We start from the raw sequence: 27,373 nt of genomic DNA on the forward strand, positions 1-27,373 counted from the left end.
TAATGGGTTTTGTTAGGACATTCTCATGAACACACATAATGTACTTTGGTTTTATGAATGTACTTTCTTAAACTCTCTCTCTCTGTGTGTGTGTGTGTGTGTGTGTGTGTGTGTGTGTGTGTATACTCTCACACATATCAAGGTCAGAGCACAACTTTCAGGATATCCTCACATTCCTCCTTGTTAAAGCAGGGTTTCTCTTTTTTCTGCTACTGTGATGTGTACTCCAGGCTAGCTGACCCTCAAGCTTTAGGTGGCTTTTCCTGATTCTGTCTCCCTTCTTCCTGTATGAGTACCAGGATTACAGATGCATGCCTCATCATCAGTTTTTTTATGTGGGTCCCAGGGATCAAACTTAGCATGTCAAGTTTGAGTAGCTATCACTTTTACCCACGAATCCACTTTCCAAACTCACTCAGTCTCACTCACCTCTAGACCGGTCTCAGGAAGGTCAAACTGGCCTTAAACTCACTATGCAGCTGATGATGACCTTGAACTTGTGATGCACCCACCTTTACCTCCTGAGTTCTGGGGTTAAAGGAGTGCAACACCGTTCCCTTCTTTTCAGGCAGGGGATGGAACCTGGGGCTTGATGCATGCTAGACAAGCACTCTGATGTCTGAACTACATCCCTAGCGTCATACAATACTCACCTTCTCCTGTCCCATCTGCCCACCTGCTACTGGTCCTCTTTGTATTCCCAAATAGTTTCCTCTCTGTTTTCAAATCTTAAGTTAACTAAAGTCCAAAATGATCTCTTTTGCTACCAGGGAAATAAATGTAACTTACTTTCCAATAAATTACCATTCTCCATTTTCTAAGTAACATTATTAATTACCAAAATACCCAGGAGGTAGTCCTGAAAGAGCAACTCCGTTCTTTCCAATGGAACACCATGCTTATTGTTGCTTTCTTGTTTCACTGGGTGCTGGAAGCAAAGGTGGTCTCTGTTAATTGACCTAAGTACTAAGAAAAAAAAAAGCTGTTCTTAAAAAGAGCCTAGGGACATTAAAATGAATAATGATTGGATGCTTTACAAAAGTAATGTGATATCTTGATTTCCTTTCGTTCCAATTTCTAGATATTGTTTCAGTGTATCATCGATCTGCTTCAAACTCTTGAGAAACATCCAAACATGTAACTTAAAGTTTAACAACTAAATAAGATACAGGGGTCTGAAAGGGAATGGGTAGGGAAGGTGTGGGTTGAAGGAAAAAAATTCTAAACTAGCACATGGTTTCCTTTCTTCCTAAACTTCCCCACATCTGAAGGAATAGGACAAGGACATGAGGAGGAGGGAAGGCATGATGCCAGGGAGGGTGCCAGGGAGGGCTTTGGCTACAGAGGAGTCAAAAGTCCACCAGATGGTTGGAAGAGGAGGAACCAGGCCAGCAGGGTGGAGGCACAGTCGAGTTCCTAGGAAGTCTGGCCCACTAGTGGTGGGGGCAAAGCTGGGAGCCAAGGGGCTCTCCTTAGCAACCATAGCCTTTGAAAAGGCTCGTGCTGTTTACCCATGTTTGATTTCTCTGAACTGGAGCACACAGGGCAAGTCAAGTGAGGAGGAGAAAGGACGGTGGTGAAGAGGAGGAGGTTTTGGAATTCCACTTACTTTTCCTGTTCCTGACTTCATTCCATCCTACATCCATTCTAACCTAAAATGATCCCTAAGTAAGAGAATACGGTGGTGTGGAAAAAGAAGTGGAAGATTCCAAGGCTGGAAAACGATGTAAAAAGAAAGCCAGAAGTATCCCTAAATGTGGGGAATATCTTTAATAACTCATAAAGAGCCACTGCCTGTGAAATGTGGTTGTCAGAGGCACAAACAGAGCCACACGTTGAGAGAATACATCGGTTTCTGCCAGGTGTATGGCCATCTCTTTCCTCAGCCATGACCACTGTGACATGTATAGGTAGAGCACCATTTCTCCTTCTTTCTGTGAGAGATGAATGTGCTCATTTGTTTATTCACTTATTCACTCATTCAGCATGTGCTCATGGATTACCTGGGCCCTGTTGGAGGGTCCAGGGCAGCAGTTATGGATAACCAAGTCCCTTTTGTTCATAGCACTTGGAGTCGAGTGGGGAGAACCTGCCAAAACCCAAGGTCAGCAAGTGCAGTGAGCATGAGGTGTGTGTGACTCGCTAACTAGTCCTTTGGAGGAAACAGAGAGACATCTGTGTTGAAGCCACAGTTTCCAAAAGGTCTATCCCGGAAGACCTCACAATGAAGGTGACCTTGATTAAGGCCCCAAGTTAAGGAGGCAGGGTGTGGGAGAGGAGAGCTTTTGAGGTGGGAAAGATCAGGTACGGAGGCTGGGAAGCTGTTGTCTGGATGGACCTCAGGGAAGAGCAGGGACTGGTGGTCTTAGAAGACGAGTAACCAAGCCAGCCAAGGGGGCAGTGGATAGGGCAGCTGGATGCATTCCAAATGGGAGGGAAAGCGTTCACTCTGAGTGACCAGGTGTCACTGGAGCAAGGACAAGGCCCTGAACTTGTATTAACAAACAAAATAAAACAAACTTTTGCACGTGCATGTGTGTGCATTTTCATATATGTGTAGGTTTGTGTGTGAGGCTACCTCTATTGTGTCATTCCTTAGGATGTTCTCCACTTTGTTTTGAGAGAGACAGCCTCTCTGGCTTAAAGCTCACCCATTTGACTAGGCTGGCTGGCCAGAAAGGCCCAGGGATCTAGCTATTTCAGGCTCCCAGAGCTGGCACTACAAGCTTGTGCCGTTATGCCCACCCCTTTACATGGTGCTGGGGCTGGAACACGAGGACTCAGGTCCTCGTGTCTGCAAAGCAAGCACTTTACTGAGCTGTCACTAACCTCGAAATTACATTTCAGTCGATGTTTGTTGTTAATCTGTCTTGAACATGCACAGCAGGATGGTAGAGGAAGGACAGAGTACAGGGACCCGAAAGGAAGCTGTTGCTGAGATTGGGGCACTAACACTTGTACAGCCCATGTGGAGCAAGGTGCTGAACACAACAGAACACTCTAGGAGGATGTCCTCAGAAGTCAGGAGGACCTTAGATGTCAGGACTTTACAATTATCCCCAAGGGCTTTGGCCTGTACACAGGAGACGAGGAAGCCTGAAGAAGGGTGTCTGCACTGGGTATGAAGAAACATAAGCTTAGGCATGGTCCTCACAATACCCAAGGAGCCAATACCCAAAATGTGTGGAGAGGACTGTAGCAAGAGAAAGAAGCTCTGTCTCATGAGGTGCAGCCAGCAGTCATGGGTACCTTTTGGGGGTCAAACGTCTCTTTCACAGGGGTCACATATCAAAGATCCTGCATATCAGATATTTACATTATGATTCATAGCAGTAGCAAAATTATGTTTATGAAGTAGAAACAAAAGTATTTTTATGGATGGGGGTCACCACAACCTGAGGAACTGTATTAAAGGGTCACAGCATTAGGAAGGTTGGGAACCACTGTGTTAGTGTTGACTGCTCTAGAAAGGCATGTTTTAAAATTCCTGGAGCTTTACCTTGGGCCCTGAGCTGTTACAGAAACCTCCGTGGGCAGAGGTGCTCAGAGTCTGACATCCTCTGCCTCCAAAACACACCCACTGCCTTTGGAAGGTCAAAGGCATCCCACTCCATTTTCAAGGGACCCAGTAGTATTCTCCTCTTCTCTTTTAGAATGATGCTCAGGAACAATCCATTACCAAGCCATTAGATTTGTTGCTGGTGAATTTAGTGCTCATCAAAATAATCTAGAGAACCTGTTAAAAAATATATTTCCTGGCTGCCTTCCCAGAAGTTGGAAGGTGGAGGGAGGGACCTGAAGATGGCCAAGTTCTTCTGTTGATCATGGGAGTTTAGGAATGCTCAATCGATTCTGGAAGGCAGAGATCAGAGCTTATCCATCCCTGTTTACAGCAGATTGTTTTTCCTCTAAATGTTTGATGCTTAGGGAGTGAGTTGGAAGATACAAATTTGTCTGCCTCCATCTTTTTTCTAGGGTTGTCCTAAAAGTCAGAAGACTAAGTTACATTACTTGTATTGTCTTTGCTTAGTTTTGTTATTTTGTTTCTCATTTTTCTATGTATTCAACAAGTATCATTTGCACAGGAAGGAGGCTCAGTGCTGCCACCCCTTCTGAGGGTCATCCAGTTTGGCTGCTTATATATATGGTCTTATTCTTTGGGTGACTGCTGAAGGAACCTGCATGTCTTTGGAGATTAAGTCCCATGACAGCACAGAAATTAGCACGAAGTGGATCTCCAAAACAACTAGTAATCAACCACAGACTGAATATTTTAGCATTTGTAATTTCTAATAGAACCTTCAGGGTCCTGGCAAACAAAGCAAGAGCAAGGCTTTCATAAGATGGGAACTGTCTGTCTAGTCACACCTGCCAAACGTTTCTTGTTGCACCTTCTCGGGTTTCTTTTGGATTATCCAGAACCCAGGCCTACTTGCTGAGGATGTGTCTTAAGAACGGCCTTCGGACATTCTTCTACACTCAATTCCTTCTCTACAGTCAGTGACACAACTTAATCTGATATTCACACATTTTTTTTTCTTCCTAATTTCGGAATGGAGGTGAAACCTGGGGAATCCTGTGGATTCTGGACCCTGAACAAAAAGGCTGGAGAGCCCTACTCTTCCGATTGTCAGGCCAGGAAAGAATCTAGCTGAAAGCAAGGCGCGTGCCTCTGCTTCTGCACAGATCTCCGGGCTTCCTCAACCGCCACCCTAACAGCTAGAGCACGTTGGGTGATGAGGCCACCACGAGCCTCGGCGCCCACGTGGTGGGCCCGCCCGCTCGGCGCCCACTTGCAGAATCATCCCCACAGCTGCGCTGCCATCCACTTATGGCTCCATACCGGGCGATGATCCCTCCATCCCTCTTTAGAGATGGCACCACACATCCGACTCCACCTCTCAGAGCTGGCGGCGCCGCATCCCTAACACTACGCGGTTCCACCCTATCCTCCTCGCCCACCCTGTAGCTTGTTGGAGTCGTAAACCCGACAGGCCCCGCCCTTCCGAGAGCCCCGCCCCCCGCCACCGCCCATTGGCGCTCGGGCGGGGCGTGGGCGGCTCCTGCGGGTTGCAGGCGGGGCAGCGGTTCCAAGGCTGGCGCGCGTGGGCCAGGTCTTCACTGCTTCCTGAGCACCGGAACCCAAGCTGTCCGGGATTTCTCGACCTCCTGACCATGAGAAAAGCAAACGACCCCTCGATCTCCAGCACCTCCTTACCGAAGTATCTGGAGCACCTCTCTGGGGATGGCAAAGCCATCGGTGTCCTGACCAGCGGCGGGGATGCCCAAGGTGCGCTCCTACCGGCTCTCTAGCCTGCCTCCTGGTCCCGGGCTGGAGGGGAGGGCGACTGGAGAGGGCTGCAGAAGAGGATAACCGGGGTGGGATGACAGGGAGGAAGAGCTTGGGAGAAACGTTGAGCGATATGGATCTGGGAGAAAGGATGAGGAAAGAGTGAAAATGACGGGTGAGCTGAGGCGAACCGGTGGCCTAGAGCAGGAAGAGCCAGCCCTAAACTAGAAAGGACTAGGGTGTCTGAAAAGCGACCTTAGAGGGTGGAGCCCCATTGCCCGGTGAGGTGTAGAGGATGAGGGGTATGGTTGTAGGATCCTTCATTGGCAAAATGAATAATTTTTCCATCCCCAGGTTTATTGATTGAGCTAGCCAATGGGGTCGTCTAGTGTCTGAGTCTCTAAGATAGAGCCAGGCGTTCTTTCCTGAAATTAGGTACAGGGCGACTACTCGGATGCCAAGGCACTCGCCCCACCCCAATCCCTGAGCATCGTAGAAAAAACATCGGGGTCCCCCGCAGCGCCTCCTGTCCAGTCCCTCCTCCCACGCAGCTCAGGCTGCATCCCTGCTGCTGCATTGCGGGAAGCGCGGCTGGGGGCGCGCAGGGGTCTCTCCGGGCGTGGCGTTGACGGTCAGGCAGCGCCTCGTGTTTTCACTAGGGGGATCCTTTAAAAGATTTTTCTGTCGCCTTCTTGCTCGTGACAAAACTGAAAACTAAAATGGGTCACTAGGCCCTCCCCGCCAGTCTCCCCAGGACGGGAAAGACCAGGAAGCGGGGACTCCAGGACGTCACGGCACTCAGTCAAGCACCGGCTGCAGTCTTCCCTTTTCTACCAATGGCGAGGTTGATTTTAGAGCTGAAGAGACCCGATTCCAGGATGTTTGGACTTGATAAACTAAGAGAATATTTAAACTGTAAAAGCGATGGGGGTGACCAATCACGCCCCCGGCCCCTCGCCGTGGGTACACGTGGGGGTACTAGGGTTCCCAGACAGGGGTGTTTCCAATGCTAATCCCTTCATTAGAATTAGAAGCTAGATGTACATTTCCATAGCTTACATGCTCTCCAAGCCCTGAGGTCTGCCGGCTGCAGACAGTTCCCGGAGCTGAGTTTTGCTTTTGCTTTTCCGTTCTTCCCTCTGCCCTAGAGGAGTCCAGATGTCACGTTTTATTTTTCCTTCGTTCTAAGCCAGCACAAGAAGGGAGGCTTAGGGTTGGAGCCCGGTGTCCTTGCCTTCCGCCCACCCTATGGATGACCTTCACTTCGCCCTTGAGCGGGGCGGGGCCGTCGCCGGTGCTGCAGGTTGGGGCTTAGGGCAACGCCCCGCCCGGCGTGGGAGCCTACGTGATGCTGGGCCCGTCGCCTCCGGTGTGCTTTAAGTCTCCTGTACCGGCTCAAATTAGTACAGCATCGGAGGCGCGTCGGGCTCACAGACACCGGAAACTGCGTCTGCCCAGTGAGGGGTCCCCAGTGCTCTCCCTCCCATTATCTTAAAGGCGCCAATGGCAACATCAGTCACCCTAGGCACTGCAATAGGCCCTCCTTCCTCCCCTGAAAGCAGTACTAGTATTTTAGTAAGGAGATCCTCAGTACAAACTACTTCATGGAGGGCTAGTTTCCCAGAGAGTGAATGCAGTGATACACCGGAGGCTGGAAAAACAAGTGGAATGTGAGATAACATCACCAGAGTTATCCAAATTTAAATGCCTGAAAATACCCATCTATGGGGCAGCCAGGAGCCTGTACTAGGACACCAAAATGAGGGGACTTCTAAAGTCTCGCATCCTTACACAGAACCGTGCTAAGGCAAAGTAGGAAGTATTTTGGCTCTTATCCTGGGCAGCCAGAGAAGAAACTGCCACTACAGGAAGAGGCTTATGGCCAGCAGGACTGCAAGCTGAGGTGGTAAAAGGTTTTATTTTAGAATTAACATCCTGGATCAGTTAGAAAACCAATATTGATGGCTTATCCCTTTGAAATCCCTTTCCAAAAATATTTCCTGAAATATTTAGCCTGGGTGCAACTATGTGCGATTCTAGGGTGTTTGGTCAAAACTCCATTTCCTTTTCTGCTTATCTTGGGTCTGCCACAGGTGAGAAGTGGGGAATCTGATTTTTGAATTCATCTGCTGTCTCTTCAGTGGAAAAAAGATACTTTCAGAACCCAAATTACATTTGAACATCGCTGGGTTAGAGTAGTATCAGGTCCATGGGAGATGGCCGCTCTTAGCTTCATAGGGGGCATCCACTATGTCTTGTCATACCTGAGCTGTTCCTTGGGAAGTCAAGGCCAGTTGTATGGGTACTCTGCCTGGTTTTTCTTAGAATTATGTAAACAGTCATGTTTTGTTGTCATACTATATTGGACCTGTGTGAGGGGGTGCATGTATTTTTTTTTTTTTTCCTGGAAAATTCTCTCGAGATGCTCAGAGAACCTGGACTTAGCAGTGTTACTCCTGGGACAGAAGAAAGTGGTTATTGTACCCTATTTTACTATTTTGTCTTGATTTCATCAGTACCTGATTTTTACTTGAGAGATGGGTTGATTCATAGCCAGAGGTTCATAGCCAAATCTTACTGATGGAATAATAGTATAGTTTTATGCTGAAATGGTCATATTTAGTACAATACATATTCTATACATCTTATGCCAAAGTCTTGCAATTCTCATCTCTATTCCTAATGACATGACTTCAAGATACTGAGTTCTTCATTTTGGAGGTGGGGAAAAAGACTCACAAGAGAGAAGTAACTTAGGCAAGGCCATGAGGCTTATACCCAGTGGTAACAGGATTAAAGGATGGTTTATGAAATCTCATCCCCAAATTCTCCTTACTGAACCTTGTCTTCATGGCGTCTTTCTCTGTAAGACTGGTTGAGTTATTGCTCAAAAGTGAATGGAGCCCAGCTCTCTCAAGGTATATAAGAGTCTCTTTGGGCAACTTTGTTAGCAGAGGAGGTAAACGCCTTTTTTTTTTTTTTTTTTTTTTTTTTGTTTTACAGTAATAGTAACAGCAAGGTGGCTTAAACCGTGTAGCATAACACTCAATACAAAGGCAGCAGAAGGCTTTCTTTTTCTAAAGGAATTTATATTGTATAATTATAAAATAAAACTGAAAAGTCACCATTAATTTCACTGTAGCCTAAAATGAACTCCACATTGCTAGATAGGCAAGTTTACTATGACTAAGTACCCACCTTCAAGCAGTATTGCTTCCCGTACAAAAATGATTAATGATTTTAGATACACTGTGGCAGGTTGCTGAGATGGCTCAGTGGGTTAACATGCTTTTACCAAGTCTGGTAAGTTCGATACCTGAGTCCCCCATGGTGGAAGGAGAAAACTGACTCCTGCAAATTGTCCTTTGACTTCCTTGTGTGCATCATGGCCCATTCACACCCCTCCCCACATACACAAATAACTACATTAATATAATAATTTTAAAAATTAGATTATGGCCTCTGTAGGTCTGGTGTATGGTGGCATTCAGACTAGTCAGAATCTGTGGTATGTGTTTAGGATAGGCTCAGTTGTTTTATTGTCTATGGAGACATCAACATTAATACAATATTTACAAAACACCTACTTAGATTCTATAGGATGCTTTCCAGGCTCTGTGGAAATACTAGCCGTTAAAGACTGCTTGTTATGTGGTAGGCTGAATTTACTCTGGATGTCAAGTTACCCCCATCTGATGCATGAGCCAGTGATAAGATGAACTGGTTTTTCTGAAGTTCACAGAACTGAGTGTCAGGGCCAAGACTTGTGGCTGTAGATTGGATGCAGATACAATGTGCTGTTGACAGAGTTCCCATTGGAACTATGACTACACCATCCGGCATGGCTAGCAGCAAGCATTGTGATATTTGTTGACTGTCTTCCACCAGTGAAATTGACAGGGAGTAAATGTGACTTGTCTTGGATGAATTAAACCCTCACTAATCAAAATTACTCTTTCAGCCTTTGAGCAATAGGTACCAACTACTAGTAATTGTAAAGAACTTTAAAATTAGAATTAGAAGCCGGAGGTGCCCACAGACCTGACCCAAGTGCTGATTTGGTTCCTCTATTTCATACATTCACTCTGCCCTCTGTATTTATGGATTTCACATTTGCAAATGCCATCAAACGCGGCTTCAACATAAATTTCTAAGCGTAGCATGTACTAAAATACCTATGACTGTGTTTCATTATCATTACCCCCCCACCCCAAGCAATACAGCATAATAACCATTTGCATTCTATTTGCATTGTACTAGCTGTGATAAATTAATGCAGAGATGCTTTAGGAGAATGTACAAAGTTGTATAAAAACTTTTGTGGTTTTTATAGATGTACTTCCGAGTCCCTGGATTGATTTCTGAAAGGATCCAAGAATCACTTCCCGGGGTGGTGTGGGGGAAGCAAGTCTACATTCATTGAACACCCAGATGAGAGCCCTGGTTGGGCCCCTTTATTACCCATAGCTGTGCTTGTATGGGATGCCAGTATATGCAAAAAAGACTTTGTGAACAATAGACATGTGACTTCACACAGCTCCAGGGTGTGTGTACGTGCGTGTGCGTGTGCGTGCGCGTGCGAGCAAAGCACACAAGCACATGTGCTTACTGTCTTAAGACTCGGCCTATCTGCGCTTTGAGTGCATCTTTCTAGGTTAAAATAATTATTTGAGCAAAAATATAGAGCAAGTCCATCACAGAGTAGGGGCTTTGTATGACAGTGTAGTGTCTCTTTGTTTATTTTCTTGGTGTTGGGGATCAAACCAGAGCTTTGCATATGCCAGGTAAGTGGTCTACAACTGAGTTGCTTCCCCAAGCCCCAGGGCATCATTTTCTGAGGGCAGGTATTTTAAGTGACATGTATTCCTATGACCTTTGGAAGCTATTTTGCTGCCTTTCCGGAATAAGTAAGTAAATAAGATGAAAACCTGAGGCATGTTTTCCTCTGGTTACAGTGAACTCAAAGCTTTTGGTTGTGAAGACGGCTTTTATCCAGGAAATCTGAAGCTGTTAAAGATCTGATCTATTGATTTGCTGTCAAAAGCCATGAGAATTAGAAATAGAAAGATTAGGTCACCACATGTTGGAGACAGATGTCAGAATACAAAACTGCATTCATTTGCTGTTGCAGTCACCACCGGACGTTGAGTGCTCAGGGATGAAGAGCAGGCGGCTGTACTCTGCAAAAAGCTGAGTCACTTCTTCAGTGTTGAACACTCTTCAACAAGCTTTGGCTAGTCTCGGATTTCTATTTGTTGCCAACTCCCTCTGTGGAGGCTGGATTCTTCCTCACAACCGGGCTTTGCCACCTTGTATTTTGTTTGGAATTACAGTAATGTGCCTGTCTAGATGGATGAAGCTTTAAAACTTAGCAGAACAGTCTCTCTAGACTCAGACTTATCTATAGGCCCTGTCTTCTATCTACTAGAACGGCAACAGGGGTTTCTTTCTCATTTGCAAAGTGAAGGAGTCAGAATGTCCCATCTCTGCCTTTCTCTTTCCTTTCCCTACCCTACCCTGTATTCCCGCCCCACCCCCCTTATCTCCTAACATAGTCAGACAAAAGTGGGACCCAGAGCCAAAGAGGAAGGGTTGGACTGCTCTGGGCTTCTAACAGCCCTGCCCCCACAGGACCCATTCACGATCTTGTCCATCCTCACGGTGCTTACAGCCACCGGAAAGATACTGTGAAGATGCCTATGCACATAGAGTAGGTCTGCCAAAGGCTGGAAATGTGTACTTGGAGTTCCCTAATATTCCCTCCATCCCCAGGTGGGTTAGGACCACACAAGATTCAGGAATCAATGGGGCTATTGTTTGTAAACTCAAGTTCCCAAGAGGCTTGCCTAATACATCAGCTCAGTGACCCTGTGTCACTGTTTTCTCTGCTTGATCAGCATTTTGACTGAGAGGCTTCCACAACATAGGGTCCATTTATCTAAAAATGTGACCCAATTACAAGTTTTCTGATTAGAAACAATTGAAAGGGGTGGGCACATGTAGTCTCCCCAAGCAGTCATTCCGTCTGGTATTTTTCAAATCTGGATAACTTTTATTCAGATTGTTTATGCTCTTATATGACCATTTCACCCAGGAACAGGTTGTGGAATGTGTGAAGCCTTAGGTAGAACCATGGAATCCTTTATATCACTGTTACAATATGAACCAATGGACTGTGTATCTCACAGGCTGCGGGCACCTAAGAAGGATCCTGTACCAGGAGAGGGATGGGGTGTGAGCTACTCTTCTATAGAGGCCTATAGAACCTTGAAATGCCTGGAAGGAGTCAGCAGGAAGTAGCCCAAGGCCAGGGAGCCAGAGCCCTCATGAGGGATGGGAGGAATTGGTTTTGAGTAGGTACTAGTCAGCACAGGTTATATGTAGACTTTGGATTTACCTTATGTGAACTGGGAAGCCATGCTGAGGTTACAGGCTGCCTCTGATAAAGGTCATTTTGTAGAATGGAGAGGCAGAGAACTGGAGTTTAGTGACTCAGAAGAAACAGGAGCAAGTCACAGATGGAGGCTTGAGGAGGTGGGGCAGGTCATGTGACTGACTGGATGCTACCGTGGACACAGCCTAAGAAGGAACAGAAGGGCTTTGGAGCAGGTGGAGGCACAAGATAGACAAGAACTCATCTGCTGAAACAATAAAGACTATATGAAACAGGTAGGTGTAGGAAGGCTTGTGAGAATATATTCTTTCCAATGGTGCTTATAACGGCAACAAATAAATAGGGAGAAAAAATAAGTCAGTGAAAAATTATCCATAGGAAGCAGGTCCTATCAGCTCCTGGTCTAGAACGTTCACCAGTGTTTAATAAGGACCTAGTTATGTAGCAGGCTGTGTATAGTATTTCACACATCAATAAGTAGATTTTAAGAGCATCTCTTTAAGATCTCCATTAAGAATAAGGTTTGCATTGGTGGCTTGCATTTTACAGGGAATTATTGATATAGTAGCCACATTAATGAAAGTAACCAAAAGAGGTGAAATAATTATATGTGTAATCAGTATTTTACAACATAACTATTGTATTGGTTATACAATACTTTCTTTTTTGAATTAAAACTGGAATTTGTATGTACTGCCATTATAACACACTTAAATTTGGGTAAGACACATGTGACCAGAAGCTACCCTGATGGACAGTATGGCCAGAGAGCAACAATGGTGTGTCATTACCTTCATTTAAAAGATTCTGCCTAAAATTGGGGCATCTGTTCCTCAAGGAAAAGGAGAGACTGAAAAATGGAGATGGGAGGGTTGCTGCAAACTGCTCTGACATGACGTCATGATGTGGCTGTTGTGCCCATGCCTGTGGCACCAGTGGTGACCTGCACAAGACCTGCACAAGAGTGGGCCCATCAATATTCCATCCTCAGTGGGAGTGTGGCTCATGAGACCCCCAATCACAGAGGAGTTATAGGCAATGAAAGTGTGCACGGGGGTAGGAGGGAATCGTATTCCTCTTGACCTTACTCAAGTACCCATCCATCCATGTTCATGCAGAGATCTCTAATTAAATTTATCACACAATACACAAAGACATGAAAAGTAGGAAAAGTATAATGGGTGAGGAACTTTGATTTAAGGAAAACATACATACATACATACATACATACATGCACACACACATGAAACTGGAAAATAATTTATTTGTAAGGAGAACTCTACATGCTTGTATGGAAGCTATGAGTATAAGCAGAGATCAGGTGACAGTGGTCTCAGTGTTTGCTATGGACACTGGGACTCCTCATACTCTCCGAACCCTCTGGCTTCAGGGCCTGTAGTATTTTCCAGCTGTCTGTTTGGCTAACTTTTTCCACCTCAGTTTCTTTCTCACACTGCTCTTCAGCAAAGCTCTTGGTTAACCACTATAGTGCTTCCTGAATCCTCCACATTCAGTCTCCTGTACGTCTCTGCTTGACATTTTTCTCCTTAGTGGTAGTTCTGATGTGATCATTACTAACTTATTTATCCTGTGTGTGTGTGTGTGTGTGTGTGTGTGTGTGTGTGTGTGTGTGTGTTTGTCTGTCTTTCTTTGTGTAGGCATTCATGTGTGGGTGCTCTTGCTTGCGTGGAAACCTGTGGAGGACAAGGATGGACATCAGCGATCTTATCCAATCAGTTCTCCACTCTTATTTTCTAAGACACTCTTATTTCATATGAACCTGGAGCTCACTGTTGCAGCTAGACCGGCTAACCCACAAGTACCCTTCTCCCCTAGGCTCTGCCTGTTTTCATGGGCCTCTCCTCCCAGCATTGGCTTTGCATAGGCATCCATCCTTTATACACAGAGCCATCTTCTCAGCCCCTCATTCATTCATTTACTCCTGTAGCAGGCCAAATTCAGGGTCTCCCGATGGTCCTCCACTAGCTGAATTCCCAGATCCTGTCAGTGGGCACCATTGGTACTTACGATACTGCTCTTTGCCCTCTCCTGGCTGCACTAAGCTCCAGAGGGCCACAGTCCCCTGCTATTACATCAGTAAAGTCTCCCAACAGCCCCTGGCAGAGAGTAGACACTCAATCCACATATATAAGGGTGTATGTGATGGATAGGCAGATGAAGACATACTTATAGATTTATCTGAACTCTTCTGATGTTGACTTTTGGACCTGGGTCCAGGGTGGCTCCCAGCTTGATAACTGTGAGGGAGCCAGGCTTTGCCTGGGTTCTGTCTGTCTATCCACACCCCTTCCCTATTAACATCATTTAGAGACAAAGCTTAATGAATAACTACAGTAGCAAGAATAACATAGGGCATGTTTCATCTTTTAAAAGACCTTTTCTGTTTTCTTTCTGGATATGTGTTTGTCTACGTGAATGAATGCCACGTGTGTGTCCTGCAGAGGCCAGAGGAGGGTGTAGCATTCCCGGAGCTAGAATTAGAGTTGGTTGTGAGGCACATTACATGGGTGCTGAGGACTAAACTCAGACCTTCTGGAAAAGCGATACCCGTTCTTCACCACTGTGCCGTCTCTCCAGCCGCTAGCATCCATTTCTTTGACAAACTAGTAGCCCCCTTGAGCCACTTGACTTTCTTTTTCCCAGAGGAAGTTAGCTGTGGAAACTAGTAAGAGAATGACTGTATATACTGTGGAACCGAAATGTGCTGTCAAAAGATTCAGCTAGGAGGTTGGTGCACTCTTCAGATCTCAAAAATGGTGGAAGGATGAACCCAAGTAATAATAGGATTTTATTAGACAGAATGTTTTTCTCATTCTTAATTAATTTTATTAGTTGGTATCTAATATCTGTACTACTTTATGGTACATGGATTTGTTGCTAGGCACCCGTAGATCACGTGCAGCGGCCGAATGAGGGTGATTAGCTCTTCCATCTAAGTATCTTTCCAGTGACTCACAGTTTAAGTGTTGCCAGAGTAGAATTTCAAAGCCAGCCTTTGCAACGGTGAGGTTTGCCTCACAGCAGCTGGAAAATAAAGATTTACCTAATGTTTCCTTGCATGGCCTTTGAATGAGAGACTCTGGCCTCCAAGCAGAGAGCTTGCTGCCCGTTCGTCTCCACTGTCCATTAGTGAGAAGCTGTCCGCGCCATGGCCGTCCTTCCCCTTGCATCTCCGTTCCGTCACACATTTCCCACCTACCGGCACCATCGTTGTCTCCGTGTTAAATTAGTTTCAGCTCTGTGAGAAGATTGTACCTGTTACTGGAGTTGTTCGGGTCAGTGCCTAGCTCTGGCAGGCCTGACAAAACAGCCCCTGCCACCAGTCCTCACTAGGTCAACGATACATGCAAAGTAATAGTGCAAAGCAGAAGAAGGGGACATATTCAGAGCGATCACACCCGAGAAGAGAAACGAAGAAGTTCATAGACCGCGCCACCTCACCCCAAGTCTACCTTCCAGGTTCTGAAACCTCCCAGGTTTAGGTTATTTTGAAGACAAGAGGTATGCATAGCTAGCGTGGTCATGCCCACCAGTGACTTACCACTGTCTAGGCTACAGTCTGTCCGGCAAGGTGTTTATTTTTATTTTATTTTACTTTATTTTATTTTTAAAGATTTTTTGAGACAGCGTTTCTCTGCTGTCCTGGAACTGGTTTTGTAGACCAGGCTAGGCCTGAACTCACAAAAATCCACCTGCCTCTGCTCCCCATTGTTGAGTCCAAGAACAAGGGTGAGACTCTCTGTAGGACACAGCAGTTGAGTGCCTAACCAAGTATTCTAAGGGGTGGGGTCTTATATGGTTGTTGCCTTACATGTAATTATGAGCTAAAAATCAATGATACAGATTCTTTAGCTATTATGCCAAAGGGGACTTCTCAAATTAAGTCTTTAGCTTCCAAAATATTAAAGGCGTGTACCACCAAGCCCAGCTCCTTGCAAGGTGTTCTGACAATTTAGCAGAACTATATGCACCTTCTTTTGAGAGAAAGCTCTACTCTGGCTGGTGCCAAGCTCCAACCTTTTTTTTCTCCCAGCATGAGACTCCTGGGGAAATTCCAGTTCCTTGGGGTCCATTGTTTCAATAGTCTGACAGACAATGGGAGGGACACCAATGTCTCCTTAGATTATCTTTATTCCTGTTCCAAACCTTCCGGGAGGACTGGGCTGGGATTTAGATTTCTTTCCAAACACTAAGATTATTGCTTCATAGGAAGATGACATTTGCTCCGTGGAAACACTCAAGAAGATTGTTTGGAGTCCCAGGTCAGACTATAAAACCTAAACAAACGAGTGAATGAACACTATGCTGTAACTGTTCTGGGAAAAACAGTAGGTTGAGTGTGAGTGGACACTCTTGAATCTACTCTTTGTCCCAAATGACCAGGTGGCCAAGGACAAGGACAGCTCTAAGCAAAATGACGAAACCGATGTTCACCCGCGAGACTATAAACCCTGAATTGTAAGGATACATGTCTACATATTGGTTTCTTTGTTTCCTCCTTGATCCCCGTTCACCTCTTCCAGAACCTTCCTGGGGTTCATCTCTGCATTCCTTCAAAAGCATTTTGCATTCATTTCAAAAGCAGAGCCTAAAACCTCTGTAGCAGTTAGATAGGAATCTGGTCCCTGTTGGCAGTCTTCAGAAACTTGCCTTGTTAAAGCACAGGGGAAGCTTAAGTAAGCTTCTCTTTTAATTCTGTTACCCCTGCTGGTCAGTACCCTTCAGAGCCCCAGCTTTCTCCTGCCCCCTGAGAGGTATCCGGACTTCTGCAGGCTTTCCTAGGAGATTTCAGACCCTGCCAGAGCACTTGTACTGTTTGGGGAGTAAAGTGATGCCTTTATAGGGTTGGATCCCTAGGGTTTAACTTCTTAAGACTAGTTTGCAAGTGGATGAAAGCCTTCAGGACTTAGGGCAGTGCCTCTTAAAGCATTCTGAGCATGGGAGAAATGCGAACTCTCTGGCTATATCTGGAAGCTCCTGAGGCAGCCTACAGCCTACATAGTCTTAGGAGCCCACCTTGGGCCTGGGGTCAACTGCTGGAGTGCAATCACACCTCTTTCCTGGTAAGGTAGAGGTCATCAGTATAATCTCCGCAGTGTGAAGTGGTTTCACGTTTCTTTCTGTTTATCCCTGGAGTCTAGCCTGGTTCCTGTCACCCTCTCTACCACACTCAGCTCTCTCCTTTTCTTACCACTCTTAGCTTTCAGCACCCCATTCCTTCTGCCTCTTCTTTTACACACACATTTTCGAACCCCCAAGGTTGTTCATGAGATAATGTTTCTGCCAAAAACCTTGTGGAAATGAGATCTTAAGACAGGAGAGGAGCAAAAGGGTCCAGGGCATCATTCCTTGGGGTACTGCATCAACTCATTTCCCAGGGTTTGTACAGTTCAGGTACCTACCTAGTGCTTGATTAAGTGACTACAGCTGGAGCACAAAGCCCCATAAACACAGCCATTCTGCCGGAACCATGGAGTGCTGCTTTCATCCATGCAGCTAAAACGTAAGGGCCAACACACAGCTCACCCTTCCCTTGGAGAGATGCCTGCATCATTAGCACTTAGCTGTGAATACAGAGGGGCAGGCAGCTCTGTCTGGCAGGGAAAGGGGGAGACTGGAGACGCAGAACTAGGAAGTTAAAGAAAGGCTGCTGAGGGAAGTGTATGGGTGGGGATGGTGTCGAAGTTCTAGCAGATGTCACAGGGATGTCTCACTGTCACCAACTAGCAGGAGAGTCCTCAGGGTACAGGCCAGGTGTGCCCCCCCTCCCCCAGGCCAGTTTTGTTTTCCTTCCCATAGATCCTTTCAGAGGAGGAGCTTGGCGTATGTATGCATGCCTTAGCAAAAACAGTCCTTCTCTTGGCAGAAAACTCTTCAAACATTGTTGAGTCCAAGAACAAGGGTGAGACTCTCTGTAGGACACAGCAGTTGAGTGCCTAACCAAGTATTCTAAGGGGTGGGGTCTTACGTGGTTGTTGCCTTACATGTAATTATGAGCTAAAGTCAATGATACGGGGATTCTTTAGCTATTATGCCAAAGGGGACTACTCAAATTAAGTCTTTAGCTTCCAAAAATATGTTTTCAGTGGCAAGTACAATTGAGACTATGGGTTTATGTGATAAAGGCATGTGTATACTTCTAAGGGATTTGCAGAAGTGAACATGAGGAAAACGTGTGCATATTTGTGTGGGCATGCACCTCTTTCTGTGGAGGCCAGAGGTCCAGTGCCTTCCTTAGCTGTTCTCCACCCTGTTTTTGAGACAGGGCCTGTTACTGAATCTGGAGCTCATTGACTTGGACAGGATGGCTAGCCCCCAAGTTACAGCAATCCTCCTGTCTGCCCCTCTTCAGGAATACAAGGACACAGTGGTGGTTGGCTTTTTAGGTGGGAGGCAGGGATCAGAACTCAGGTCCCCATGCTTGTGCAGCAAGCACTTTATGGATGGACCACTGCCCTGGCTCCCATTTTATTTTTGTACTTACTTATTTCAGGATGTCACTTGTCATCCCTCTGTATTGCAGCATGCCTACTTTTGATATTTGTTTCCCCAAATTTCAAGGTACAAGATGGGAGATTTGGAGAGAATGGCAGCCTGGGAGGAACTCGGCTGAAAGCCCAGTCGCTCTTCATTCTGAGGCTGAGGACCACATCCTTTCTGTCCCCCCTCCTTGTCCTCTCCCTTCTGCTGGGCCTTAGATCCTGAGCTAAGATGGTACAAGATTCTTCAACTCTTATGCCACTGGCAGGCTAAGAAAGCATGCTTTCGGGCTTCCACAAATGTTCTCTCAGTGGAAAGTAAACTTGAACTTCTGGTCTTGCATTCTAAAACATTGCACTCTGCTGCTCTTACTAGAAGTGTGGAAAATGTCCCCGGTCTATTTTGAGGACGTATGGAGATTCCTAGCAGGCTGGCTTGTTTTACCTTCTCTCTTCCAATAAAAATGCCATGATTTGTTTAAGACCATTGCCTATTTTTTTTAGTCACACTGATAGGTAGGGATGAAATAACTATTCAACTTCTCCTCCAGCCACAGACCCATTGCCCCCTTCACTATTAATTTCTTTGAATTTGGGTATCAGCACCTGCCCTCTGTTTCCTTGAGTGATTGTCTGGAGTTGCCTAAACTTTTGTATTGCAGAGCACGCATCTGCCATCCCAGCACTCAGGAGGCTAAGGAGCTGGAAGCTCTACTCAGTCTCAACCTTGACTTATAAAAGGAAAATCCGTAGCAAGTTGAGCAGTGATATTCTGAACTGAAAATAGCCTAGGCTCTTTCATAATGTGAACCCATCTTTAGATGGACCCTAGTGTGGTGGGTACCCTGACTCCCAATTGTTCTTTATAGTCACTGTACTCATCCTTGAGGTGTGTGCCATAGTCATGTCTCATGAGGAAACAGAAGCACAGGCAGTTCTGCTGTTGACCCAGGTCTTGGTGGACAAGCGTCAAGCCCTCTACTGACAACTGCCCCTGTTCCTTCCACAGGTATGAACGCTGCGGTTCGTGCTGTGGTGCGCATGGGAATATACGTGGGGGCCAAAGTGTTCTTTATATATGAGGTCAGTGCTTGCTTCCCATTTGTGCTTTCTCTGACTCAGGAATTCGGACTGCCCACTGGCTCAGAGCCCTGAGCTCACAGGTCTCTCTCCTGCTGACTGCCCCAGCTGAGCCCCGGAAGTGAGGGAAAAAATGAGATAAGACAGCACAAAAGTCAGGCTGGTATCAACTTCCTGGTCTTGATTACTGGGTTAATGATCCTGCATGTGTTAACTGTGTGAGCTGATGTCAAAGAATAGTACGAGAAATGGAAAGACAGCCACTTTGAGCTTTTCGTCCTTAAGTGGAAGCTGAAGCCACTTCCTGGTGTCTGCTCATGTCTTAACTTCACGGTGAAGAATCTGTGGGTTAAACGGAATTTTATTAGTGAGTGCACAAATAAAAATGATGTCATGAGTTTGCCTGGAAATGGATGCAACTGGAAATCATCACGTTAAGTAAATAAACTAGACTCAGGAGAGAGAGAGAGAGAGAGAGAGAGAGAGAGAGAGAGAGAGAGAGAGAGAGAGAGAGAGAGAGAGAACTAGAAAGGAGACTGACAGGAAGAAAACATTTAAAGGGGTAGAGGAGGGTGGGCAAAGAAGGCGATAAAATGCCTGTGACTTGAGGACAGAGGGGAGATGTTGGGAGGGGGAGAGCAAAAGGGGGCAAGAGAATAGGAGGGAGAGGAGGGGAATGAATGAGGAGAAACGTGGATGAAAATGCCATAATGAGATCCACTAGCTCTCGTACTAACTTATACTAAAACTAGGTAACAATAACTAAGTAAACTGGAACTGCTCTTTATCTGCTGTGTTGAGGTCCTGGCAGCCTAGGAAATCTGTAGTACGTGAAGAAACTTCATCTCCTGTGTTGAGGTCCTGGCAGCCTAGGAAATCTGTAGTACGTGAAGAAGGAAGCAGTATATACTGCGCCACTTTATTTTCAGAAGTACGAGGGAAATCATTTTGTTTTTAAATTCACAAAATGTAGCTAAAAATAGAAAAGAATTGTTTTCTAAATGATCACTTTAGGGCTGAGAAGATGGCTCTTGGGGTAAGAACTTTCTATAGAAGCATCAGGACCCAACTGTGAATCCACAGAAGCCACTGTGGCCATAAGCATCTGTAATTCCATTAGTCCTATGACATGGTTGGAGGCAGAAACAGGGGAATGGTCCTAGAACCTACTTCCAGGTCTATATTGCTATTTAAAATGCTGTGTTTTGAGTTAATACTTTGATCTGTAGATAACGGCACCAATCAGTTAAATGTCATGACCATTGTGATGGATACCTCTGGCTGAAGAAGCATTTTCTGAAAGCCCTCTGACCCTATCTCTCAACCCCAACCACCCCAGAGATGGCTACATCAGATCCTTGCAGACAGGTGTCTGAATGCTGGTTGTCTTAGATAGGGTTTCTATTGTTGTGAAGAGATACCATGATCAAGGCAACTCTTCAGTCCATTTTCATCATGGTGGAGAGCATGGCGGTGTGCAGGCAGAAATGGTGCTGGCTGTGTCTTGATATGTAGGCAACAGGAAGTAGACTGTGAAACTGGGCAGTGTCTTGAGTACTCAAAGCCCATCCCCACAGTGACACACTCACTTCAACAAGGCCACCCCTACTTCTACTAGGCCACACCTCCTAATAGTGCCACTCCCTATGAAATTATGAGGGCCATTTACGGTCAAACTACCATACTGGTATTTACTAAAACATCTTCCTTTTTGTGAAATGGTTGCACCTGTTATTCCTTTGCTCATGTATTTATCATTTGCTTGGGAAAGGTTTTCCTGATCCTTGTGTTTTAATTTGCTTTTCAAAATCTGTGGTTGTGTGATATTTCTTTATTACATTTGGGCAGTTTGAAAACCATGGTTCTAAGCCTTAGTCCGTTCAGACCATTTTAACATTTACTGTTTGGAGCATGTGAAGGTCACATTCTCCTTGTGAATTTCCATGCCTGGGCTCTGATCCCGACTGCTGCCATCCCTGGCTCTGCTCTGTGAGGTGTAAGCACAGACTAGGATCCATGCCACCCAGAGCATGAGCCCTCTTGTTCCTCTTCCTGCCTCCCTTAGCGTTTGCATTTGTGTGTTAGGGTCTCTGGAGGGAGGCCATCGACTTACCCATTGGGCCACTGGGCTTCCAGTGTCACCGTAACATTTCACCTGGACTTTTGTGTTGTTCTTTTTGCTCTGTTTCAGAGCCTGCATGTGAACACAGAGGTGGGTTCTCTTCCCCTTTCCCCGAGCTCTCTCTGCTGCTATCTCCTGCCTCAAGCCTTGAGAGAGAATTGTGCATTCTGGCCTGAGAGCACTTCCTAATTAGCAAATGTGGTGTTCATGAGCTCTCTGGGGGTGGAGCAGTGCCAGATGTGGTTTCCTGTTAAAATTAGCAGCAGTTTCAAATTTGCTAGCGACTTAGAGTCTACAGAACATCCCCCCAGGAGCCCATGTGATTTGCACACAGGGCACAGTGCTAGTGTCCTCTGCTCTTGCTGCATGCAGCTGAGCACCTGAGAAAGTAGAAAGTTCCCCATGAGTCACTGCTTTGATCTTGCTGGTGGCTCTGGAGGGTGTATGAGGTTAGGACGGAAGTTAAGTCTGTTATTTCCTAGTCAAACTGAATCCTCCCCCAAATGGTTGGTGTTCTCTATGCCCTTTGCAGAGCTAGAGAGAGCTCAGCCCTGTGTGACCCCCAAGCCTAGTGGGGATGACTTAGACCCAAGGACATTTGCCATTGCTTGAAGACATATTTGATGATCCCATTGTTAGAGGGAGGATTGTTCTGGCATCCAGATGGTAAAACAGGATTCTGTCTAACACCTTTTAAACCAGACAAGGCAGCTCTCAATCTTGAAGAATCAGCGGGCCCCAAATGTCAGGTCAAACAATATTGAGAAACCCACTGTTCCTTGGAGAGCCAACTCTGTTTTGAATGCTGTTAGTTGGGGAAGAGACTAGAAGTTAGTTGGGGAAGTTGTGTTGGCTGTGTGAGGGTTTAACCTTTGCTAGAAACTGGTAAACCCTTAGTGCTTTCTCAGATGCTCCGTGTATACAGTTGTTGAGTCTTGTGTATCTGTACTTTGTTCTTTTGCATCCTGTCTTGTAATTGTCTGTCTGGGTTCTGCTGATATTTAGCTATCTCCAGACCTGTGTCTACCAGACTCTGCACATTTAAAAATTAAAGAGCTGATAGGGAGAACATCTTAGGGGCCTACACTGAAAGACTTTTGATCTTTCATTTGGGGTTAACCAGATTTATTCTCTACACTATTGTTTTTAGAGTTTTCTAGAGAAACAGAACCAACAATATGTAATTATAAGACAGGGTTTATTAGATTGGCTCATACAGTCATAGGCTCTGTCTGGCTGGTGAGTTGGGGGAAATGAGTTGATGTTCATTCTAAGGAGCTGGAAGCCTCAGTATGAGAGAGAGGCCAATGCTGCTGTAGGACTAGGCACATGTATAAGATTCTTTCTTCAGAAGCAATAAGTATTGCCTGAGTTGAATCAATTGAAAATGTCATCATCTACTCTAGATGTAAAACTTCTGCTTCTGTAATTTTAAAATCCAAAAAGGACCAGGAAATCTTTAAGCTTTTACCTCACTTGCTTGACAGCAAAGCCCTGATGGCCTGGAATGAGCCCGAGTATAATCCTGACTCAGTCTACTTGGTGTGAGGTGCTGTACCTTTCTGTACAGAAACTGACACCTACAGCAATGGCCTCCACTGAGCTCCAAATTATCTCAGTTCACATTTACAGTTATATCCACACGGCCTTTGAAAATAAATGCAAAGCTTTAGAATCGTAGCATATCTCTTCCTGTGGTTAGGTATGGGACTGTGGATCTTTAGCAAGTGGCCCGGTGCCTGGGGCTGGATGAATAACCCTTTGACCTTGTGTCCTCATTTGACCCATGGGAGTCATATTTATGCTGGGTATGATGGAGTCAGGAAAGCATCAGGAGTTCAGAGTCATCCTTGATTACCAAGGTAGTTCCAGGCTGGCCTGGGCTACATAAGATCATGCTTCAAAACCCCTAAAAGATAAAGAATGGGGCATGAGGGGTCAAGAGGAAAAAAATAAGAAAGGGAAGGAAAAAACCAGAAATCTTCGGTCTCTCTCTCTCTCTCACTGGGAGAAAATGTGAGGAAGAGTTGTGAGCACTAACCGCAAAGGCGCTGTTTGCTGCCTGGTTGCAGGACAAGAAGACACGCTCGCCTTTGACTCCATTGGTTTGTGGCCAGGCACAGAACTGAGGCATGTGATTGAACTGATGTACTCCCAGACCTTCTGGGAATCATGAGTTGTCTAATATTGAGTCTTCTTTATTAACCTCACTCAGCACTGTGGTGTTTGGAATGGGATATCAGGGGTGGGGAATGGGCATCCTGTCCATTACAGAATTTTCAGAAGCATTCTGCCTCTACCCACTGGATGCCAGAGGCACCTCTTCCCCATAATCATGGCAGTCAAGACTGTCTCCAAGTGGCACTGTTCCCTGGTGGCACAGTCCCTCTCATTATTCTCAACCTATTTGATTTAAATTTAAAAGGTGCCAGGCATTACGTTTTTAAGCATCATTTAGTGACTCATCCCAACGTGTTTGTTCATGTATACTCCACTTTCTCAGTTTGCCTAGAACTTTCAATGTTACCAGCACCAGCAGATTAGAACAGTTAAACAGGGATGGTATGAATTAAATAATGGGTTCTTCTCCTCCTCCTTTACCATCTCCTCTTCTGTTCCCCCTCCGTTCTACTCCTCCATCTTCATCCTCATCTTCTTGCTTCTCTTTTCCCCTCCCCTATCTCTTCTGAAAATATTTGAGAATGTATGAACCTGAAAACTCTCGTATTTCTGGCAAAAGCCTGGTGCCTGCTTGGGCTAAGCTGTTTTGTCTAGCTGCTACTTGCAAGCCTGCAGATCTGGGTCAGGCCTACGTGTGATGCATGTGGAGCCCTTGGGCTCCATTCCAGGGGAGATGGGAAAGGTTGGTGGGTTAACCCAGTTTTTCCTTGAGTAATGAGCTGATTGTTCATTACTTTCTTTCCCCCATTTGTTTTAATTGCTCTTAAGCTGGGTTCTTTCCTGAACAGCCCACAGAAGGCCAGAGCTCCTCAGTAGTGATAAGACAAGGCTAAAAATACTGTATAGGAAAGATTCCGTACAGAGCAGGCTGCCCTGGATTAGGTGGCTCCAACCCAGGATAGGAAAAAGTGAAATTAACCTGGGAGCATCAAGACAGGCTGCTCACTGCTTTTAGTTTATTATGTGGGTTTAATATCCTATTGTTGAAAGTTTCCTGCAGACTTTTAAAGAATCATTCTTAGAGATCTTTACAAAAAAAAGGTAACCTAAATGTCTTTTGTCTTTAGATGAAGGATTTAACAGTTTGATATTGTACATGAGCAGCCATTTATAAATGCTGTCCAAGCTCTTTTCTCAGTCCATACTGTGAACAAAGGCCAAGAGAATTCTTACTTTTTGGGCAGCTAATCTTCTTGCTATTCTAAAATTTTTGTTCCAAATTCTAAATGTGTTGGATGTAAAGAATAAGATAGAGGAGAGCTGAATCTGTCATGTCCTCACAGATCTACCCAAATGGTGACCTTTGTCACCGTCCCGGTGGCTCCAGAGGTATGAGGGTCTTTGCTGTCCTCATCACCTCCAGTTGACGTGTCTATTTCTGGTTTACACCAGACTGGCTTCTCATCTTGAACTTGAGTGATTAGCCTGTCATTTTGGCTTCTCTTGTTTCCGGCCCTGAGCTCTAGAGCCTGACTTACTATCCCAGTAAAGGCAAGGCAGTTTGGGGTTGAGGAATGCGGCACAGGTGGTAGAGTACGTGAAGCCTTGCCTTTGGTCCCCAGCACAGCAAACTTGGAAGAAGAGTCCCTGTGATCCGGACACTCAGGAGCTGGAGGCAGGAATAACAGGAGCCTAAGGGCATCCTCTAAGTTCCAGACCACTCTGGGCTGCAGGAGACTGTCCCCGAAGGAAAAAGTAAAATAGATAAAAGCCAAAGAAATGAAAGGAAAGATTTTATGCTAACTAGTGGACTGTCACCATTTTTTCCTTCCTGATACATATTCCTCCCCACTCTTCCCTTTGCTAGAAGAATAATGACTCTTATTCCCCAAAAGCATGCACTCCCAACTTCTGATGTTTAAAGTGAGAGATGCTAAGCGGTGACCCCATGAAACACTTGTCTAGCTTCTGCTCTTCTTATTCTGATTGTGAGCACTTGTCTGGTGCTTTAATCCGGGTAATACTTAAGCTCTTGCAATGCATGGACAACGCCAGCTGGTGAGATTCCTGAACTTGACAACTGGTCACGTATCAGTGCTGATGTTTTTCAACATCTCTTGGTTGCTCATTGTCATCAAATGCCACTCCTCCTGTTCCGATGCTGGCTTCCCTTCCCCTGTCAGTGTTTCAAAATTCAAGCAATGCTATCCATATTTCATTCAAGCATGTCACTAGGATTTTTAACATAACTGTTTGTGGGCATTTGAACTTCCTTAATACCCAAACTAGTTAAGCACTAAATCTGCCTAAACCTAAGAGCAGTGGCGTTTGAGGGTGGAGCTGTGTGGCATCACCACATGCTGTCTCCTGCAGGCTGTTCACCAGCACACTCTGTCAGGCCCAGCCCTTGTACTAACAAGCGTGACTCTTAACTGCACAGGTTAACTTACGCTGATTTATGAAAGGCCAATTCATATGGTCAGTGCCTGCCTTTTTCACTGGAACTGGCTAGGATATGTCTTGGGTAATGAAAATAACTGCAGGTGTGAGTACTGTTTTCTGTTCAGTGCTAAAACTATGCTAGGTCTTACACTAAATTTATATGCCATTTCTGACCTGGTAATCCCTACAGCTGTCATTGTCATGACATGGTTTCAGACAGTCTAAACACACAACATTGTCAAATTACAACAGAGTGGACTCTCTCTGCCCACCGCTGCCATCTTCACTGTCACCATGGCAGCCACAGTGAGGCTGAGTGAGTGCCCACTGAGGACACTGGTGTCATACTCACCCACATAGATTTGACTGTTATGCTGGAGGAAGGCTGACCTGCCTCCTTCCTGCTGTGGCTGTTAGGTTTACAGTGTTCCTGAAATTGTGCACTGTTAGCTTTGGCTTAAAGAAATCTAATAATGCTGCCAGAGAACTAAATAAATCAAGTCAGTGTATTAGCGGTTTGCTCACGTTCCAGGTACAGGACTACACAATGGCTTGCCATGTTCCAACCTATTTTCAAGCTGACCCAGCCTTACCAAGGACAAGTTCTATGGCTTCTTCCTCCGTAGGAATTTTCCATTAAGTAATTAAGCCACTGAGAACATTTTTTATGTGATGACTGTGAAGTTCTTCACTTTAGTTCAGAGCCTTGGGAGAGAGACAGATCAGAGCCCTCCAGGTCGGAGAAGGAAACACTCTACACTCTCAGGTTCTGCATGGGCCCTTTGTGTGGGCAAAGTCAAGCCAAGGGCCTGCCGACTTTGAAAAATCACTGGGGACCCTGGCATGGTGATTCATGCCTGTAATTCCATCGATCAGGAAGCTGAAACAGGAGGATTCCCATGAATCTGAGGTCAGGAAGCTGAACAGGAGGATTCCCATGAATCTGAGGTGACGAAGCTGAAACAGGATTCCATGAATCTGAGGTCAGGAAGCTGAACAGGATTCCCTTGAATCCAAGGCGAACTTGGCCTCCAGACAAGTCTGCACTGCAGAGTGAGATCTTGTCTTGGGAAAAAAGTGGGGTGGGGCTAGAGAGAAGGCCCAGTACTTGCTTGTATGTATCTGATTTCAGGGCTGATCACATGGTATTAGATAACCAGTTTGGAGGCCCTTCCCTGGGGAAGACTTCTACTCTCAGAATTCCTTGGTTGCCTATAGTTCTTTGTGTAGGGTTGAGGCCCTATTAGATTTCTCTCTTTTGTGTTAGCATGTCTATTGAAATCATTTACACACGAGTAATGTAGAGGCTGAGCAGGTTATATTTATGTATTTAGGAATATATATATTCATAGACATGCACACACATGTACATACAAATAGAGGGATGCATGAAAGGGTTGGAGGAATGAGAAGGAGGAAAATTA

General features: G+C 45.5%; 1 protein-coding gene across 4 annotated transcripts in view; it reads left to right on the forward strand.

Annotated features, from left to right (window-relative positions):
• Positions 1–4,738: 4,738 nt before the first annotated feature.
• The window catches only part of Pfkp (phosphofructokinase, platelet), a 65,017-nt gene continuing 42,382 nt past the window's right edge, over positions 4,739–27,373 (forward strand). For 2 of the 4 annotated variants that reach the window (XM_059263441.1, XM_059263443.1), the window contains exons 1-2: positions 4,740–5,290; positions 19,194–19,267. In XM_059263441.1, the coding sequence (XP_059119424.1) occupies positions 5,176–5,290; positions 19,194–19,267 (189 nt within the window). In that variant the 5' untranslated portion in view covers positions 4,740–5,175. Of the gene's footprint in view, positions 5,291–19,193; positions 19,268–27,373 lie in introns of all 4 variants that reach the window. The other 2 variants (XM_059263440.1, XM_059263444.1) reach the window with 2 other exon arrangements.

This window comes from Peromyscus eremicus, chromosome 5 (genome assembly GCF_949786415.1).
Source record: "Peromyscus eremicus chromosome 5, PerEre_H2_v1, whole genome shotgun sequence".
In the NCBI taxonomy this organism is placed as follows: domain Eukaryota; kingdom Metazoa; phylum Chordata; class Mammalia; order Rodentia; family Cricetidae; genus Peromyscus; species Peromyscus eremicus.